The 21,944-nt window shown below is 37.2% G+C and overlaps 1 protein-coding gene across 4 annotated transcripts in view; it reads left to right on the top strand.

Annotated features, from left to right (window-relative positions):
• Nucleotides 1-21,944, top strand: part of LOC105481321 (cullin 3) — a 112,870-nt gene that overhangs the window by 46,502 nt on the left and 44,424 nt on the right. For all 4 annotated transcript variants that reach the window (XM_071073459.1, XM_071073457.1, XM_011740828.3 and 1 more), the window contains one exon: nt 3,684-3,797. In XM_071073459.1, the coding sequence (XP_070929560.1) occupies nt 3,684-3,797 (114 nt within the window). The remainder of the gene's footprint in view (nt 1-3,683; nt 3,798-21,944) is intronic.

Below are 21,944 nucleotides of genomic sequence, written 5' to 3'. Positions count from 1 at the left end.
ATGAGATATTCTGCTGCTGTACGTGCTTGCTAGCATTTGGTGTTGTCAGTGTTTTGGCCATTCTCAAAGGTATGTAATGGTATCAGATTGATGTTTTAATTTGTAGTATCCTAATGACATATGATCTTCTCAAATGCTTACTTGCCATCTGTATATCTTCTTTGGTTTTAAAAATTGAGTTACTTTCTAAGTTTTAAGAATTCTTTATATATTTTGGATAATAGTTCTTTATTAGATTTGTCCTTTGCAAATACTTTCTCCCAGTCTGTGGCTTGTTTTCTCATTCTCTTCTCTGAAGTCTTACTTATTTTTAGAGATAGGGTCTTGCTGTGTTGCCCAGGCTTGCCTCAAACTCCTGGGATCAAACAATCCTACCCCCTCAGCCTCGTGAGTAGCTGAGACCACAGATGCACTACTGCATCATACTTAAATCTGTTTGTAAAAGCTCTTGAGTGACTCTGATTCTCTGCCTGATTTGTGATCCACTATTTTGAGCTTTCTCTTTCTTCCTTTGCAATGCTAGTGCCAGGCACAGCCATCAGTTCTCCATCACTCATACTTCATTTCATCTTTTTTGTCACAGCTGGTCCCATCCTGCTCTCAATTTCTCTGGTGTTGCTACTTGTTCTTCCATGTCTCTCCCTTCAAATTTCAACTCTTTATCTGTGTAATTTCATTATAGGTTTTCTTTAATTATCTGTTCATACTTAATCCGTAGGTCGTTTTGGTTCTGGTACCACCTGTAGAGCAGGGTTCCCTCCCATTTGCCTTGCTGGTGCAGAAAGTAGGTAATTGTGTTAGGCCATGAGATTAACAATGTTACCCTGGGAGGGGTATTTCCACCATATTTCCCATGCTTGCTTGCTTTTTCAATTTTTTATAAGATGTTAATAATTTGTAAAATAAAGATCTTTTTTTCACTTAATGTGTAGTTTATGTGCCAACTTAACCATCTTTTTAAAAGCTTATTTTAATCTTCATAATCTTCATCTCATTCCTACCATTTTATTGTGTATGTTTGAGTAAATATCTGTTCACTTTCAACTACTTTTCTACAGAAATGTTAGAGGAAACATTTTTTGTTCATAGTGTAATCTGAATAAGAAGACCTTGCAGTAGTGTATCTAAGGCATTCATTTTATTTCTTTTAGTCATGAGTTTGTGTGTGTGTGTGCATAATTGAAAAATAAACATAAAATTAGCTCTTAATTGCAGCTATTTTCTGCTAGTAAAATTCACTGTTATTGGTTGGTCAGGATAATTTTTTGAGGTATGATGCAAATAAGGCAGTTATTTATGACACAGTGTACTAGTAGATCACATTTTATTTTGCTGAAAGGCAGGTATAAATATAAATGACAAATATGTAAATACTTAATAGATTTTATCATAAAATGTACAAATCAGTGATTTTAAAGAACTTGCCTTATTTTATAACGTTAACTTTTTATTTAATTGGTCAGTGTTTCATTCATTCAACAAATATGCAGGCACATTTTTGTGTTCCAAATTCAGGGTGATTTTAATGTAGTTAACATTTAACTTAATTTTATAATGTAGCAGTATGTAGAAGTTCATGTAAGTCCTTAAGAATAATTAATGGACTTGATAATCTGATGTTTCAAATACGTTTTTTTTTTGTATGTAGTATAGATTGCCTTTGCATTGTCATGATTTTAATTTAATTGCTACTCTTCAGTAAAGGAATACAAAGCTTGGTGTAAAATTTTGAAAATAAGCACGTTTTCAACTTGCTGGGTTTTTGTGGGGGAGATTTGCATCTGACAAGTGCTAGATTTAATGAGTTGAAACAAATGATACATTATTCATTTTGTATTTCTATTAACTAACGATATAGTTAAAATTTTTGGAATAATTTCTGGATGATGTAACTTGAAGTCATGGAGCTTAGTCTTGTCAACAAAAGATTAAATATATGATAAAATTCTAAATTATGTGGTATAGGCCTAGTGATTTTTATACTGTACATTTAGTAGACTAGATGTATTGTCTCATCATTAAATCTAATAACCTCATTTTCCCCAATATGTAGGAAAAGATTCTGTTTTCCTAGTTTGAACTTGTTCTTCCACAGTGTGTTGTGTGTATTTTCTTTGGCACTTTTAGCCACTTGTTCATATTAGATCTGATAACAGAATGGTGTTTTATTTGTGTATTTATAATTGTTTCAGAGGTGTCTATATATCTCAACATACGTTAAGTAGTTGATGTTTCTCAGAAAGCACCATAACTTCAGCATTTTCCTAATCTGAAAAAGTGTAACCACTATTAGAAATTCTCTATGGTAAAGGATATTTGGAGATAAAATAGTATTGTTTAGGCTAGAGTTATTGAGAGTTTTTTGAGCTGGATTATGGAAGGTTGGTTGGATTTGAATAACTGTAGAAGTTGGCAGTATAGTCCCAAAGTGTTACAGGAACTTAGGGACAAACACACGACGACTTTGTGATAAAACGAGAACCAGAGTCTGGATTCTGTTTCTGAGTGAAATGGTCTTTCTACTGGGCAGCTAGCATAGCAGGAAGGAGTAGTGGTCAATAACATTTTATCAGGATGGTACTAAGCTTGTGGACTGTGGAAAGGAATTCTTGAAGTCTTGAGTAGTCTTTATCAGGGTTGGATTAGAAAGACATTTCAGACTTAAGGGAACTTTATGTGCAAAAGCAGATACCCTGAAAGTGCTGACGTTGGAGGTGAATCATGGCATTGGAGGGCAGGGATATGAAATAAATGGTATTATATATACCAAGCACTATTCTAGGTGTGGGATATACACATGGAAAAGACAGAAATCCTGCCACCATGGAGACATTTACATTTTAGTGGAAGAAACAATAAACAAATAAATTGTAATATTGTAGGTAATGATGAATACTATGACAGGAAACAAATTGTATGATGAAGAAGTAGAGCTAGGGGTTCTTTGAAATAATTGGTTGGGAAAGACCTCTCCAGAGACAAAATTTGAACAAAACAAAATGAGTGGGACGAGCCATGTGAATTGCAGCAGAAGGAATGGCAGAGCACAGTTGCTGTGTTTAGTAAAGAGGCCATTGTAGCTGAAGTGTGCTAAGTAGTTTATTATAGAGTGTTTACTGAGTACTAAGCACTGTTTTAAGTATATTACTAGTGTTAATTCAATTCTTAAAACAATCCTACAAGAAGAATGCTATTTCACATATAAGGAAACAGGCACAGAGATTAATTTATCCCAGGTCACCCAGTTTGTTAGGGAGCTGGGATTGGAGCCCAGGTAATTGACTCCAAAATCAGTGTTCTTAACCATTATTCAAAGTTGGGGAAGGGAAGGTGTAGTAGGAAATTTAGCAGTAGCATGGAGCCAGTCTTACAGGCCCTTGTAACTTACTATAAGAATATAGGATTTTACTCTGACAATGACGTTAAGTCATTGGAGGGTTGAGAAATACCTAGGAAGTTGATTTATGTTCTGGAGATCAGAAGAGAAGTCTGTACTATACATATACATTTGATACTCATCTGTGTATAGGTTATAGCTTAAAATATTTCTACTAGCCTATAACATTTCTTTGATTTAAAATTAAGGATTCCACTTCATTATTTTATTAAACAGATATGTGCATGCCTATATATATGAGTGTGTGGATGTGTGTGTGCAAACTAATGAACTCTTCTGTTACTAGGTGCGAGAAGATGTACTAAATTCATTGAATAACAACTTTCTTCAAACGCTAAATCAAGCTTGGAATGATCATCAAACAGCTATGGTGATGATTAGAGACATACTAATGTACATGGTAAGTAAAGCTTTTTTAATGTTTTCTTCCTTTAAGCAGTTAAGCATTTGAAGGCTGGGCCTGTAATCCCAGCACTTTGGGAGGCCAAGGTAGGCAGATCATTTAAGGTCAGGAGATTGAGACCAGCCTGGCCAGCCTGGCAAAACCGTGTCTCTACTAAAAATACAAAAATTAGGTGCAGTGGTGGGCACCTGTAATCCCAGCTACTTGGGAGGCTGAGGCAGGAGAATCGCTTGAACCGGGGAGGTGGAGGTTGCAGCGAGGTGAGATCGTGCCACTGCACTCCCACCTGGGCAACAGGGTGAGACTCTGTCTCAAAAAAAAAAGGAAATTAAACATTTGAAAACACAATGACTTTCTGTCTAACTTATAGTACATCTCAGTGTGGAAGGTGGTTTTTGTTTTTTAAATAGTACTTTCTTTGTAAGGGCCAGCCTAAGCCTATGTGAATAAAAATCTTAATTGTTCACATAGTTAGTGAATGCTTAGAATGTGAAACTGAAAGGGAATGATTTAATTTTTTTCTTAGTATTTAGCACTTGTCAGTGAAAAATGTGGAAAAAACCATATTAACATCTCTTCTTAAGAGTTGTTGAATGACAATATGAGAAACAAAAGCTGAATATTCTCTTACAAGTTTTTACATCCTAAATTATTTTTTTTTTTTTTTTGAGATGGAGCTCACTCTGTCACCCAGGCTGGAGGTGCAGTGGTGCTATCTCTGCTCACTGCAAGCTCCGCCTGCTGGGTTCACACCATTTTCCTGCCTCTGCCTCCCAAGTAGCTGGGACTACAGGCACCCACCACCACGCCCAGCTAATTTTTTTTGTATTTTTTAGTAGAGACAGGGTTTCACCGTGTTAGTCAGGACGATCTCGATCTCCTGATCTCGTGATCTGTCCGCTTCAGCCTCCCAGAGTGCTGGGATTCAGGTGTGAGCCATCGCACCCAACCCAAATCCTAAATTCTTACATCTTCAGTGAGAGAGGATGTCATATTAATACAAGTATTTTTCCTGATAATCATACTCTCATAGCTGCCATCTATTTCTCTTAATAGTAAATTATTGCAGTGCACTATTGCAGCTAGTCTTGTTTAAGGATATTAGCTTCTCCACGTGTATATTCCATTTTTCACCAGCTGTTGCTGTATTTTATTTTTATCAGTCAAGAAAAAAAATCCTGTTCAGCAAGCCCACTTGGAAAACACTGACTTTGATCTAAGCTGTTTAATAACTTTCAGAGAGATTAAATTATCAGTTAAAAAAAAAATTGGTGTTATAGAATGACTCTAGATTCATTAAGTTTAATTATTGTATCACTCTAAAATTAGCAAGTTAATGACTTGTTTTACTTCAGGGTTTATGTTTGTGTATTGGATATAATTATTTTTTCCCAAGGTTTTGCCTTTTTATATTTTTATTTCTAGTTTTTTTAGTTTTAATGTAGTGATGAGAGCTTGTCCTAGTTTCTTTTATTTGGTAGAATAAAGCAATGTTGGAAAGAATTTCCAATGTGAACAAACAACTGTAAAGTTTTTTGTTCTGCCCTGTGATTTCAGTCAGGCCTGTTACCCCTGGTTTTGTAAGGGCTTAGTGGCAAAGGGGGTCAGGGAGAGGTCACTTCACTTTTAAGGGATTTGATAAAAGGTATAACATATTATTTAGCTTTTCTGAGCATCATTTTTCTCATCCAGTTATAAATTAACCTTGTGTTATCATTTTGAAGTTAAATGAGATGGTATGAGACAACATGTATCATGATATCTGGCATATAAATTTGAAATAAGTTAGCTTGTTGCTGTTTTCGAAGTTCTAGATACGGTGAGTCTTTAAATTGCATCCTGACTATCTAACATTAAGATAAAAAACCACTTGTAATCTTACAGTTTATTCTGTTGACAAAAGAAGTATTTTAAAATTTTATACACATGCATACTCTGATGTTATTTTTAAAGTCTGTTTTGTTTTAGTCCTCTGCCTCCCTTTTTTTCTTTCTTTTTTCTTCTTCCTCTTTTTTTTTTTTTTTTTTTGCTGTGAAATCTCAAATCTTGAATTCCAGGTCTACATGTGGTCAAGAAGTTAATTATTTCATGCTTCAGGTTCCTTGTCTATAAAATGAAAATAATATGGGGTAGAGTAGTCATGAGGATTAAGCAGAACTATTCATGTAAAGCACTTGTAGGGCTTGGCCCATAGTAACATGCTCATTAGAGATTAACTGGTATTATTTCTTGTCCCTTCATCTTTTCATCAAACCCGTTTGGTTGTACCACAGTGCTGCATGAACTGAAAATTCATACAGGGTAGATTGATGCCACTGTTTGTCGCATCAAAGACCTGTGGTCAACCCTTCACACTGCCCAGCAGTTTCACTCTTTTTCGTTAGTCAGCTTGCTCCAGCAGTTATTTCTCTTCAGACCTCCCGCTCTGCCTTGGGTTCTCTCCCTTGTAGTAAATGATATTGCCTTCTACTTCTCAGAGAAAAGAGAAAGCATCAGGTCGGAACTATGCTTATTTTTTGCCACTAAATCTAGAACTTTACTTGTATTTTCTCCTCTTTTATGTTTTTCTTTTTCCCTCTCTTAGTAGAGGGTGGTGTCCTCTTCTGTCAGAGGCCATGTCTCAACCTGTGCTATAGGTCAGTCCCCTTCTACCTTGTCATGAACCTTAAGTATTTTAGGGTTCTGCCTTTCATATTGGATCTTAACCAACATTAAACATGTTCAGGCCACTCACTCAATCCTCAGAATATAATTCCATTAAATTCTCTGGTGAACCCCTGCGCTGTCTCCCGGGATCTCTCATCTGTCATTCATAGCTAAATGTGTCATAAGAAATGTTGACATTTGCCATCTTCCTTTTCTGATCTTTCATACACTTTGAATACATTATAGTTAAGCTTCTACCTCAACTATCATGTTTGGTTTTGCCCTTACTAGTATCACCATGGTATCTGCATGTCAGAATACGAAGAGACTGCTAATCCCCATTCTCCTTGATTTTTTTTTTTTTTTAAAGCAGCATTTGTCATAGTTGGTCATTCCTTCCTTCTTCTAACATGTTTCCTTGATTTCTGTAACAAAGAACTCTCTTTGTATGCCTCCTACCTGCCTTTTTACTGTTTTTAGCCTCTCCTCCTCCAACTACTACTAACTGCCCCCACCATCTCCCCTTAAATAGAGGCATTCTTGGGATTTAGTCCTAGATGTTCTTCTCATGGTATGCGCACTCTTCACCTTCGGGAGCTTCATGTGCTTCTGTGCAGATGATTCCCAAATTATGTTTCTAGCTTCGTTTTCTGAGATTCAGACTCATATATTCATTTGTCTAGTTAATGGAGCCTTCATTCTCTGAAGTACTTCAAACTTGGCACGTCCAAATGAGCTCATAATCACTGTCATTCAGTTGTTCATACTGAAACCTGAGAATTATTCTTTTTTATTTTTTTTATTTTTTGAGACAGTCTTGCTCTTTCGCCCAGGTTGGAGTGCAGTGGCGCTGTCTCGGCTCACTGCAAGCTTTGCCTCCCGGCTTCACACCATTCTCCTGCCTCAGCCTCCCAAAGTGCTGGGATTACAGGCGTGAGCCACGGCGCCCGGCTATATTCTTGTAAGTTTCTTCTTTCTCCCTCCATTATCTGTTGCTAGACTCTGCCATTTTCTCTTTATTGTCTATTATTCAACATCAAACCACCTTCATTTCTTTCTTGAAATATTCAGTGTTGCTAGTCTTACAGTGTTCACTGGGCTTTTCTCTGTTTTCCATATTGCTCCCAGGATTACTATTTTAAAGCCTAATCTGATCATGTTACTGCCCTGTTGAAATCCTTACCTCTCATCTTGGAATTCTTTTACATGTTTTCTGTCTGGAAATGTTTCTAGAATTTTTTTTTTTTCCCCTTAATGTCACTTGCTCTACTTACCCTTTATGTCTTACCTTATATTTCTGGTAAGCTTTCCCTGACCCACGTACTCCCAGCTGGCTGCAGTTGCTCTCATTGTACCTAGTACTATTCCTTTGCAACATTTATCACAGTCATTAAGGACCCAACAGCTCAGTGTGTAGTTTGCCCACTAGACTGTATGAGGATGGAAACAATGTTTGTGTCACTATTACCTCTTTAATACCTACCACAGCTCCTTGTACAAACTAGGCACTTACATATGTGTTTAATGAATTGGTGCAGATGTTATATAGTATTTTTTTTTTTAAATAAACTACACTTTTTAAAAATGCTTATTAAAAATAGCTATTTTAGGCCAGGCACAGTGGCTCACACCTGTAATCCCAGCACCTGGGGAGGCCTAGGTGGGTGGATTACTTGAGGCCAGGAGTTTGAGACCAGCCTGTCCAATGTGGTGAAAGCTCGTCTCTACTAAAAACACAAAAAATGTGCCAGGTGTGGTGGTGCATGCCTATGATCCCAGCTACTCGGAGGCTGAGGCAGGAGAATCGCTTGAACCTGGGAGGCAGAGGTTGCAGGAAGCCAAGATCATGCCACTGCACTCCAGCCTAGGTGACAGGGTAAGACTCTGATGCAAAAAAAAAAAAAAAAAAAGGCTATTTTAGATTCAAAAAGAAAGTGTTGATACCTTCATGTTCTACAAGATAAATTTTTAAAATTTTTCATATCCTTCATTTACTTATATTGCCTTTTTATGTGTAGTGTTCTAGGGTTAATTAAAATGTACTTAAAAGTACACTTTTATGTTTTTAATTTTTTTGAGACAGGGTCTTGCTCTGTCGCTCAGGCTGGAGTCCAGTGGCACAATCTCAGCTCACTGCAACCTCCGCCTCCTGGGTTGAAGCGATCCTCCTGCCTCAGCCTTCTGAGTAATTGGGACTACAGGTGCGCACCACCACACCTGGCCAATTTTTGTATTTTTGGTAGAGATGGGGTTTCACCATGTTGGCCAGGCTGGTCTCGAACTCCTGGGCTCAAGTGATCCACCTGCCTTGGCCTCCCAAAGTGTTGGAATTACAGGCGTGAGCCACTGTGCCCAACCAAAAGTACATTTTAAAATTAAGGTAAAATTTAATATACGTTGAAATGAATTAAACTGTACGAAATGATTTTTGACAAACATATGCACCTAACCAATACCTCATCTAAGATAAAATAGGTTTTTAATTTTTCAAAAATCAAAAAAGTTTTCTGTGGACATCTCCACTTTTTTTTTCCTTTTTTTTTTCCGTAAGACTTTACCCTCAACCTAGACTCTTAGGTCATATTACCAAGTATGCAGGTTTCTTGTGATTACTGGCTCTAACTATTGGGATTTTAGATCTTAGGCCCAGAGCAGAAGGAGAGAAGAAACTTCGTTGTCTGCCCACCCACTACCTACTCAGCTAGCTGACTTTTTTTTTTTTTTTTTTGAGATGGAGTCTCACTCTGTCACCCAGGCTGCAGTGCAGTGGCACGATGATCTTGGCTCACTGCAAGCTCCGCCTCCCAGGTTCACTCCATTCTCCTGCCTCAGCCTCCCGAGTAGCTGGGACTACAGGCACCCGCCACCACACCTGGCTAATTGTTTGTATTTTTAGTAGAGATGGGGTTTCACCGTGTTTGCCAGGATGATCTCCATCTCATGACTTCGTGATCCGCCTGCCTCAGGCCTTCCAAAGTGCTGGGATTACAGGCGTGAGCCACTGTGCCCGGCCTAGCTGACTTTTACTCTGACAAGGAGGTGTCTGTGTCTAAAATGTTATGCATGATACTCTGGGACACACTGCCTCTTGAAAATGTCAATAAAGTCACGGGTTACCTGGTGGAGATATGCATTGTTCAAAATTTGCCCCACATAACTTTGTTGTTTGGCAGGTTTGGTGTTGCAAAAAGTCAGGTCTACATGTCTCTTGATGGAACATGTGGCCTCTAGTTTCTGCCACTCCACCCCTTCCTAATGTTTGAGACTTGCATTACCTGTTTGGCTCCTGAGTTGTAATCCCTGCTTTACTTATATTTGTTAATTTGATTCATCCTTTTTTTTTTTTTCCTTTTATTTTTGAGACGGAGTCTCGGAGAGCAGTGGCTGGATCTCGGCTCACTGCAAGCTCTGCCTCCCAGATTCATGCCATTCTCCTGCCTCAGCCTCCCAAGTAGCTGGGACTACACGCGCCTGCCACCACGCCCAGCTAATTTTTTTTTTTTTTTTTTTTTGTATTTTTAGTAGAGACGGGGTTTCACCGTGTTAGCCAGGATGGTCTCAATCTCCTGACCTCGTGATCTGCCCGCCTCGGCCTCCCAAAGTGCTGGGATTACAGGCATGAGCCACCACGCCCGGCCGATTCATTCTTTTATTAAAGAAGTAACTCCGTGTTTAGCTTATAAGATAGTTTGGGACTGGTTAATATGTTTCACTTTCATTTTAATTATTCAAATGATTAATGATTGGGAAAAGATTTGATGTTACAGAAAGTCTGTTATATACATTGTTACAGCCTGAATTATTGATACAATCCATAAGTATTTATTAATATTTGGTTCATTTTTCTCTTTCAAGCTATGAAAATGAATATAATATTAAGGAAAATTATAGATAGTATCCCATAGGCTACTCAGGCAATTACAATTAATGTCAAAGGGAAAAAATCATTTTCTATCTTGATCTTCTATTAAGAAGGCTAATAGAAGAATTGCTACACAAAACTTTATGGAGAATTTCAAAGGTATTTTTCTGTTTCTTCTTGAATTTGTCTGTATTTCTAATCATTTTCACAAACAGCAAAGGTAGAGTAGTATTGCAAATTATTCTGAATGGAGATTAGAGGGAATAAATTCAAAGGAATGGGGAGAGAGTAACCCAAGAAAGGAGGGTCACTGCTTCTTTGAGCTATTTGGAAAGTTGTCAGAGATGGGTAAAGAGATGAAGTGGAGTGTAACAATAAATTTATGAAAAGGAGAGAAGCTGAGGAACTCTTTTTTGGTATTCTAGTCTCCTTAGTAAGGTAGAAGGTAGGACCATCAGTTTAGGGTGACAGAAGCATATGAGTTGTGAGCCCTTAAGGAGTGTGGTAGGCTGCCCCCCAGCCCCCCAATCCCAAAATATGTCCATGACTAATCTCTGAAACCTGGGCATGTTAGCTTTATATGGCAAAAGGAACTTTGCACATGTGATTATGTTATGGATTTTTACATGAGATTATCCCAGGCTGTTCCCCTGGACGTGATGTAATCATACTGGTTCTTACCAGAGAGATGAAAGAGTCAGTCAGGGAAAAAGGGTGATATGATTGTAGAAACAGAGACTGGAGTGATGCACTTTGAAACTGGAGGAGGGGGCACCAGCCAAAGAAGACAGATGACCACTAGAAAAGCAAGGAAATGGATGCTCCCTGAGAGCCTCCAGAAGGAGCCAGCGCTGCCAACATCTTTGCTTTAGCCCACTGAAACTGATTTCAGTTTTCTGAATTCTAGAATATAAGAGAATAGATAAACCACAAATTTGTGGTAATTTTTACAGCAACAATAAGAAACTAATACAAGGAAAAAAATGGAATGCTCACTGTGCTGTGATCAACTAAGTGTAAATAAATGGATTATCTATAGTTGTGAGGGGCTGATTTAGGTGAGTTGGCACAAATTTTGTATAGTGGAGCCAGTTAGAGTTTGTACTTTTTCCAGGGTACTTCGCAGTCTCAGAGAAGAGTGTTCAAAATAAGGAAAACTCACTGATAGAATTTTCCCTCTTGGGTGTTGGGGAGAATTCTAAGATAGCGTTTTTGAAATGGTTGCTGTGGGTCCTTGCTGTTAAAGGAAGGACGTGAATCTCATATGGTCCAGGAAATAGAAGTATTACATATTTGGAATCAGTAGACCTGGAGATCTAGTGAGAATGAGAAGCAGGATCTTTCAAGTGTAACAGAGTAGGAGAGGTGGGAAGAAAAAGATGATCTTCAATGCCAGAGTTATTTGATGTCTTCTAATGATGAGGTTCAAGGTTTGCTTATATCAGCGTGTGGCTGAAGGGAATCTTGATAAAATGGAAGATTAAAATTTAGGCATCTGTAAGGAGTGTGTCAGATTGCTCGTTAGTGCAAATGTTGTGGTTACCAAAGGTAATAGGTGGCAAGGAGCAGAGTTGAGATGAATACTATAAGCTATTTGCTAAAGCTACCATGGAGAATTTGTGTGCCTTTGTGGAGGCCAGAAGATAGGATGAGAACATAGAGATGATGGAGTCTGTGGGTCTGTGTTTTCTCCTTAGATTTTGATGATTTTAGCTCTTTAAAAAGTTTGTTCACAGTATTCTAGGTTGCACATTTAGAGAATTTTGAAAATAACTGTATTCTGGAAAAGCACAGATAGATTAAGAATTTTCCTGGCACCTTCTCTGCTTTCAGAATGATGTACTAGAAGAAAACAGGATACAGTGACTTTTCGGCTACACCTCTTCAACATTTTGTCTGACTTGACTTTGCTTTTGTAAGAAAGGTCTTTTTAAGACAGGCTTTCCCCATTCGTGCTCTAATTTTTATAGCTATGACTGACCGGTGTCCGATATCCTGGCATCTTTTTATAGTTTTGTCAGAAGCCAAGTACTAGGCCTTATGTCTGGGAAACCAGGGCATCATGAAATACTGTGAAGGTTAATAATGTGCCTGATAATAAGAGTTTCTTCCTTCCTTAAATTCCTGCTTCTTTTTTGTTTTATTTAATTTTTTCTTGCTATTTAAAAATGTTATTTAATATTTTTCAGCTCCTATCTGAAACAGATTAATAGAAAAGTAGAACAGTAAACTTTTTTTTTTTTTTTTTTTTTTTTTTGAGACTGAGCCTTGCTCTGTTGCCCAGGCTGTGCCTTGTGAACTGTTTTTCTGAGTGTATGCAGTGATGATTTTAGCAGTCCATGCCATTAAGTTTAGGAAGGCAAGTATTTGGTGTTTATTACTGCCTAACATGAAGTGTAGACCCTGTGGTAAGTAATAGAGCACATTATTTCTTTTCTTTTTTTTTTTTTTTTAAGATGGAGTCTCCCTCTGTCGCCCAGGCTGGAGTGCAGTGGCGCAATCTTAGCTCACTGCAGCCTCCGCCTCCCTGGTTCAAGCGGTTCTCCTGCCTCAGCCTTCCAAATAGCTGGGATTACAGGCACCCACCACCACATCCAGCTAATTTTTTGTATTTTTAGTAGAGACGGGGTTTCACCATATTGGCCATACTGGTCTCGAACTCTCGACCCCAGGTGATCCACTCGCCTCGGCCTTCCAAAGTGCTGGAATTACAGGTGTGAGCCACAGCACCCAGCCCAGAAATACATCACATCTTGATAGAGTAAAGGGAATGAACTTTTGTACATAAAGTGGACTCTGACAATGTGCATAGGAAGTTTGGAGTAGTTAGAAAAATGTTTAATGTGAATTAAGAAACTAGTTCCTGCTTTGTCATTAATTTGCTTAAGTTATTTACCCTCTCAAGAGTCTTGCTTCCTTATCTGTAAAATTATTGGACAAGACCTCTGATTCTTATCTTTTGGGAGAATGATCATATTTCGTGAACTGTCTTCTGGAAGAGGCAGGCATATGTGCATCCACATACTACAGAACACATACTTTGTGCAGTTTCAAGGGGTTTATGGGTGCCTGAAAGCCTGTCTAAGGAATCTGTAAGGATATGTTGATTAGATTATTTTAAATGTTAGAGCGCTTTTAGCTCTAAAGTTTTATACCATCTTAAAACTGAAAGTGAACAGCTAGATGTGGTGCCTGAGGAATTACAATAATGAAGGAAGAAAACAGGAGATGTGGGTAGATTAAGTTGATCACAGTTTCTTTAGGAACTCTTCGAGTGGGTTAATGTAAGCCTTCCTTGGCTATAGTCTCCCCAGTACTGCTACTCAAAAGAGCAAATAATACTGTCACCTTTGGTGCGTGCCAGGCACTGTTTAAGCAATTTATGTAGATTGATTTATTTAATCCTAACAATATTATTTTATTATTATTTTTGTTATTTTTAAGCAGTACTTTGGGAGATCAATAAAACAAAAAAAATGTGTTTCTTTGAAAGTAAATGTTTTTCCGAATACATAACAAATATCATTTATTACATACCTGTGTCACTGTGCCACGTTTTAAATACTTGACCTTAAAGTTGAATGTTTTCTCCATTTTTGTGAATGAAAAACTGAGGTTAGAAAGATTAAGAACTGAGGTTAGAGAGACTAACCTGTCAAAATCATACATTTGCTAAATAACTGGAGTAGAACATTGGGTTTAAGCCTTTGAATTTGCAGTGTTTGTGATTGAAATTTGAATTTAAAATTTGATTCTAAAGCTCATCGTCTTCACTACTGTGCTGTATCAATTGCCTCAGTGCAGAAGAATTACATTAATTGACTCTGTTTAATAGAGTTTATGATAAACCCAGAGTTTTAACATATATCACTTGTTCCATATATTGAAGCATTTAGTTTGTTTACATTTAAAATAATTATTGATACATTTGGGTTTAAATTTACTGTCCTATTTTTTTCTCTCATCTGTTCTTCCTTTTCTCAGCGTTTTTTTTTTTTTCTTTTGCTTTCTTTAGATGAATAAGTGTATTTTATTATCCCCACCCCCCATTAGCTTATTATTTACATGTTGTTGTTATTTTAGTAGTTACCGTAGAGATTATATGCATTGTATTAGTTTTTTGTTTTGTTTCTTACCACTTTCTGGGTAGGGTAAAGGTCTTAGAACATTTTGACTTCTTGGGGTTTTTTCTTTGGTTTTTATACTTTTGATCCTGGGTTGTTTTTGTTGTGTTTTGTAGGGGAAAGGGTCAAGCATGGTATTTTAAAATTTGAATTCCAGTATTGTGTATAAAAAATTGTGGAGGCCCTGGATGATATCTTTCTCCAAAGTAAATTGAATTTTGTTCTGGCAGGCAGGTAGAGTCAGATCACCATGATCTAGTTGAGGCTAGCTTTTAGGCTTTGTTAGTGTTGATCTGTTAACAGTTTGCCTTTATTTCCAGGACATACCTATTCACAGAGCATAGTTCCTCTGGGGTCTGAACTGAAAGAAAGCCTGAAGTGTTTGCCAGGTTGCCTTCTGAATTAATGTTCCTAGAATTCTAACAGTTGTGTCTTCAGCACAGATCTTCAGCCTCCCTTTGATACTTTCTGTTTGGATTCTTGGTGTCATCACCCTCGCTTGGGGTGCTGTATCAGTAAACATCTCAGTGAAAAATTTCTTGCAGAAATGGTGGCTCTTTGTATTTCTCTCCTCTTCAGAACCTTGACCCTCTTAAGTCCTAGCTGCTTGGTAACCAACCCCACTTTTGTCTTTCTGGTTGGGCTCTTATTTCCAGTCCTCCAAATACAGCAGATGACGGAAGGGAACCAGTGAAGGCTGGTATGGGGCTCCTCTCAGTATGTTTGCCTTTTCTCCGGAATCTTGGCCCCATAAGTCTGGGTTGCCTTTGTTACTCTTGATGCTTTTAAACACGGCGGATTTTTGGTTTGTTTTTTTAATTGTGGTCAGATACATATAAAATTTACCATCTTATCCTTAAGTGTGCAGTTCAGAGCTATTAAGTGTATGTTCACATTGTTGTACAGCTGTCACCACCATCCTCTCCAGAATTCTTTTCATCTTGCAAAAACTGAAATTCTGTACCCACGAAACAGTAACTTTACATTTCCCTCCCCCGCCCAAGCCTCTGCCAGCTACCATTCTACCTTCTCTGTTTATGATTTGATCACTCATTACCTCATGTACGTGGAATCATAAGATGTTTGTCCATTTGTGACTGGCATCTTTCACTTAGCATGTCCTTAAGGTTCATCTGCATTACGGCTTATGTGAGAGTTTACTTTCTTTCTAAGGCTACATAATACTGCATTGTATGTGTAGACCACATTTTGTTTATCTGTTCATCTGTTGATGGACACTTGAGTTGTTTTCACCTTTTGGCTACTGTGAATAATATTGCTATGAACACGGATGTACAAATACCTCTTCAAGACTGTGCTTTCATTTCTTTTGGGTGTATACCCAGAAGTGGAATTAGTGGGTCCTATGTTAATTGTTTTTTTAATTTTTGAGGAACTGATATGTTGCTTTCCACAGCAGTTATACCATCTTAGGTGCACGAGAGCTCTAATTTCTCCACATCCTTGTCAAAACTTGTTGTTTTGTTATTTTGTGGGGGGGGTGTGTGTGTGTGTGTGTTTTGATAGTAACTCTTCTAATGGGTATGAGGTAGTAGCTTTTTATTTTCATCCAGCTTTTGTAGTTGTTCTTCCTTCCAGGGGAGTTGGTCTTACAAAAGCTTTTCTTTCAGTGCTAAAGGTGGAATAACATTTTGAGGTAGATGTTATTTTACAGATGAGGCAACTGAGACAGATGCTAAGGTCACATCTAGTAAATGGCAGAGACAAGACTGAAACAGAGGCTGTCTGGTTCTTGAATCAGTGCTCTGAACCACTGAATTGTACTGCTTCTCTAATACAGGTCTTCTTTCCTAAAAGATAGTCTTATAAATTCATTGCTGTAAGACCTCAAAGTGTGATTAACTTTTTTTTTCCTCTGACCTCTAGATTATTAAATTTGAAGTAGAAGTAGAGAACAGTGTTTTTATTTTATGATTTATTGCAGTTTACACAACTTTAGAGAAACATGGGTTTGATTTGTCTAATACCTTGGTAGACAATTCTTAAATGAAAAGTATTTTTAAATAGAATTTTTTCACAACTATGTTTTTCTTGTTAAAAATTTTCAGACCCCTGAGAAGGATTTTTTTCTCTTCTTTTTCTTTTTTCTTTTTGAGACGGAATCTCGCCCCGTCACCCAGGCTGAAGTACAGTGGCATGATCTTTACTCACTGCAAGCTCCGCCTCCTGGGTTCACACCATTCTCCTGCCTCAGCCTCTCAAGTAGCTGGGACTACAGGCTCCCACCACCACGGCCAGCTAATTTTTTTGTGTTTTTTAGTAGAGACAGCGTTTCACTGTGTTAGCCAGGATGGTCTCTATCCTGACCTCATGATCCACCCACCTCAGCCTCCCAAGAAAGATTTTAAGAAAATTTTACTGTGATGGAAACTCTGAGCTTTTCAGTAGTGGCTAAGTCTACACCAGGTTTTTTTACACCATATCATATGCTTCTCTACCAAATTTATCAGTAATATTTTTATATCTAGAAATGTTAATCTGTCTGTACAATTTACTAATTCATAAGTTACTGGTGCTGTTTTAGAAATGTAGTCAGTTACTGGCATCGCGGAAAGTGTTGACACAGTTCTTTAAACTTGGATCTAATTATAATTAAACTTTTTCCCCCCTACTATGATTCTGCAGTAGAAACTTTTTGCTACTTTTCTGCTCATTTAAAATTTTTCTATTTCTGTCTTCATTGTGTTAAACCTTTTTAAATCTGTATTTATTTCATTATTTGAAAGTGAACTCTATTTGAAAATGTTTTATTACTTGTTAATAGAGGATTACCCTAGTGATTGCATTTGGTAAGGCAGGTTCTAACATGTTCTGATAGACTTGCTATAGTTATTTGCCTCTTTTTTTTTTTTTTTTTTTTTTTAATTTTAAATATGAGTTTAACTTTTCAGGGTTTATCTCTAGCTTACTAGCAGAATAAGTATTTAATATTTATAAAGATTTTTTAACCCTGTTTACATTTGTCTTTTCCTGTCCTCTTTCACAGTAGTAGACAAAAACAGTTATAGATGTTCTTAGTATGAGAATAAGAAACTGAAAGAAGAACTGTTTAAGAGTTTGATTAAGCAGCTTGACAGTTAACTTAAAAAACCAACTTTCACAGCAATTCACACATGTTTAACTCTTTTTTCCCCCCCCTAAATAAATAGCTACTACTGGCCATATGTGGGACCAGGCAGAGTATAGGTGAATGAGTACTAACAAATAACCATCCTTGGTCTATTAGTAGTAGTATTAAAAGTACTGAACTACTTTGAGAGGCCGAGGCGGGTGGATCACATGAGGTCAGGAGTTCGAGACCAGCCTGGCCAACATGGTGAAACCCCGTCTCTACTGAAAATACAAAAATTAGCCGGGCATGGTGGCACATGCCTGTAATCCCAGCTACTAGCGGGGCTGAGGCAGGAGGATCACTTGAACCCAGGAGGCGGAGTTGCTGTGAGCCAAGATTGTGCTACTGCACTCCAGCCTGGGCAACAGAGCGAGACTCCGTCTCAAAAAAAAAAAAAAAAAAAAGTACTAAACTACTGGACTTTAAGCAAACATGTTATTAAAAGCTCCGTTAAACTTTGTAATAGAACCAGAGGACTCTTGTATTTATACTAAACTTTCGGAGTTGAATGTGATCTAAAGGTTAGTTTTAGAATTTGCTTCTCGAACACCTGTTTACTCATAGTTACAAATGAAACATTACGATAGGAATGATAAAATAACAATTTTTAAGTTGTTTCTTTCCTTGGGTGTACCATTAATTTTGCCCAGAACCCATTTATCCTAGCTTGCTTTTCTGTAACATAATGACTGTGAAAAATATTTACTAAACTTTTTTTGCGGGTAAATTAAGAGTAATAAGAGTTAAATTGTTTTTTGGACTTCATTTTCAACTTTGTTTTTATTTTAACTTTTATTTTGATTTGTTGGTAATGCCATTCCCTGAGTAATGAAGCTATTTAGCGCACTTGAAGAGACACCCATTGACTTTGTGTAGGTTTAGCTTCAAAAGGAACTGTGTTTTTGCATCTTGTGTCTTGACACCTTTGAGCATACTTTTATGTGTTGAATTTGATTTCTTATACATCATTTAACTATTTAGGTATGTTGGTAAGGTGAAGAGGAAAAGGCACATCTTTGCCAAGATGGTGGAAGTAGTAATATCTGTGGTCTTGTAGGGCCAAGCATTTTGTTTGTTGGTGTCCTCGTGTCTTCTGGGCACGCAAAGAGTCCTAGGTCTTGAGTAAGCATTTGCAGGAGTTTTCCATGGAGGTCACCTGGTTGAGCTTTCCTTTTCTTGTGGCTTAGAAAGACTCCATTTCTCTCCACTCCAGCTCCTGGAGACCTGCCTGTCCTAGTTGATGTTTTAAAACAGGTGGTGCTTTTGTATTTTTTATCCAGCCTTTATAGTTCTTGGCAGGGAAGTTGGTCTTAAAAGCTATTTATTTTCAGAACTAGAAGTGGAAATGAGTGGAATAGCATTGTGAGATAGATGTTACAAATGAAGTGCTTATGTTACAAATGAAGTTGGTTTATCAAGCTTACTGTATGGATGAAGTCCGATGCAGAACCAGCTGTGAAAAAGGGGTCATGAGATGTGTCCCCACCATTGGCTCCTGTCTAGCTTGTGAAAGTTTTTGCTCATTGTAGGCCTGCTTGGGCAAGGAATAGCAACCCTTGAGAGAGAACTGTAAATAGAGATTTAAAATGTGATTTATCTCTGTGGTGATGAAACTCACATCTCTTTATATAAATATAATGCTTGACTCACATTAGGCTTTCAGACATGTTTTTCAGAACATTTTATATTTAAAATGCCTGTTTTGGCTTTAAAAAGGCAGATAGAAGCAGCCACCAACTTTCTATCTCTGCTAAGCTCTCTTTAGTAGATAAGGACTAATGTCAAACTCATACTACATTTTGGTCAGATCGTGGGGTTAAGACACTTTAAAGTCAGTCTTTGATTTTTTTTTTTTTCTCTTTTGGAATGATTTTTAAAATCTTTTTCATACTTTGAGATTGCTAGAGGTTAACCGGAGCTGGGGCTTTTAAAAAATCTTTAAAAATAGACACATAAAAATTAAAACCTCACAAGAATTTAAATGATACTAGAATCATATCATGTGCATATCACAAGTTTACTGTGAATATATGTCTACATTTCTGTTTAACATATGCACACATAAATACTCAAGGGTTACGCATCTGTACCCTTAATTGTACTTGATGGTAATTAATCATATGTGTCAGACATTTAATATAAATGGTTATTTAGTATTACTATTAATAGTTCTATAGAGCCAGACTTAAGTTTCTGTGTTTCTTCTCCATTTATTAGCTCTTTGTTATCTATAATGAAATTTTAGAGTTATCAAGTTTTTCTTAATATTATGTGTCATTTAATTATAATCACACACATCTTGACTGTCTCAAGTTGAAAGACAAAGGCTTAGCTCTTATACCACGGTATCCTATGGCTTTAAACATTGTATGTTCTGCCTGCACCTTCCAGCTTCAGGTTGATTTTATCTCATATCCAAAATGCTTGTGACCATAAGTGTTTTCAGATTTCTCATTTTTGGGGGATTTTGGAATATTTGCATATACATGAGAGATTGTAGGGATGGAACCCATGTGCTAAACATAAAAATCATTTCTGTTTTGTATACACCTTATATACATAGCCCAAACGTAATTTTATACAATATTTTAAGTAATTTGTACATGAAATAAAGTTTTGGCCGCAACCTGATGCATGAGGTCAGTTGTGGAATTTACTTGTGGCATCATGTTGATGCTCAGAGTTTCAGAGTTTGGAGAATTTTAGATTTCAGATTTTTGGATTGGAGTGCACAAAACTGTATGTGTTCTCATCTCATGCCTTGGCTTCCTTTACTGAAGCATCATTTTCCTCTATACACAGCATACCTGAAGAATTTATCAGTTGTGACTGGTGTCTTTCTGCCTTTTTGCCAGAGGGCTTAAGATAGCAGACATAATAGGCCATCAGGTAATAGATTTACCTCCTTTAGTAGTGATACCATCACTGCGCTTAAAGTTGGGACGGGGGAAATCCAAGCCATGGGAGACCGATAACAAATAGAAAGGGAAGAAGTAGTGAAGTGTATTTGTATTTGATCCTGCACGTATGTTATTTTTTGGTGGAGGATTAAGCTTCATAGGAAATATATTAATGTTTTAGAGAGTATCTTTACCAGCACTTTGTTTTACTGAGGGCCACAATGAATAAGTGACTTACTTAAGGTCACATAGCCAGTTAACAATAGAGCCAGGATCATATAAAGAATTCCTAACTTCACATCAAATGTTGTTATTATTAGAGGTTTTGTATTAAAAAATTTACCATAACTGTTAGATCACCTTTAGAAAAGTTTGATAATTTCCATACAGTCCAGTAATTCCTCTCTTAGAATCCACCCGAGAAAAATGAAAGCATATGTCCACAAAAATATTGTACCCAAATATTTATAGCCACATTAATCATAATAGACAAAAAATGGAAATAACCCAAAATATCCGTCAGCTGATAGATAAGCAAAATGTAGTATGTCCATGCAGTGGAGTGCTGTTTAGCCCTAAAAAGAAGGAAATACTGTTATATGTTACAACATTAATAAGCCTTATAAACTTTATGCTTAGTGAAGGAAATCAGACACGAAAGATTACGTATTACAGGATAATTCTATGAAATGACCAGAAAAGGAAATTTATAGAGACTGAAAGCAGGAGTGAACAAAGGAATTGTCAGAATTGCAGTACTTTCTATTCTAGCTGCAAATCCTGATGAAGGGTTCTCTTACTACTGTTAGGCTACTTTTCCAGTATAATCTTCCATATTCTTCACTTACCAGTTTAACTTTGTGCTTATTGAAGTTGTGTGGTATTTTTCAAACCTGTGTATTTGAATTGTACTTCTTACTATTAATATATAATTTAATATTGTGTAAATTGATAAAATCTTGTGAAAAAATAAAACTTTGGCAAGCTAGGTTGAATGCTTTGTAAAGACTTCATAAAAGCAAATGGCTACATACTGGTTTGAATTAAATGTAGGTAATTTAAGACATTGGAGTGAAAACAGTAACTCTAGAAGGATTTTACATTGAGATTACTTCATAAATGCCTCTAGTTCATGCTTCACCTTAATGAAACTGAACTAGGAGTGCTATACAATTTATTATGTGTGAGTGTTTATAAGCACACTATTTATTTTATTTTATTTTATTTTATCTTCAAAATGGGGTCTTGCTCTGTCACCCAGGCTGGAGTACAGTGGCACAGTCTCGGCTTACTGCAGCCTCCTCCTGCTGTGTTGAACTGATTCTCCTGCCTCAGCCTCCCGAGTAGCTGGGACTACGGGCGCGCACCACCACGTCCAGCTTTTGGTATTTTTAGTAGAGACATAGTTTTACCATATTGGCCAGGCTAGTCTCAAACTCCTGACTTCAAGTAATCCCAGTGCTTCAGCCTCCCAGAGTG

This window comes from Macaca nemestrina, chromosome 11 (assembly GCF_043159975.1).
Source record: "Macaca nemestrina isolate mMacNem1 chromosome 11, mMacNem.hap1, whole genome shotgun sequence".
NCBI classification, from domain to species: Eukaryota; Metazoa; Chordata; class Mammalia; order Primates; family Cercopithecidae; genus Macaca; species Macaca nemestrina.
Note: the sequence above shows the minus strand (reverse complement) of the source record. Positions and strands in the feature narration are given on the sequence as shown.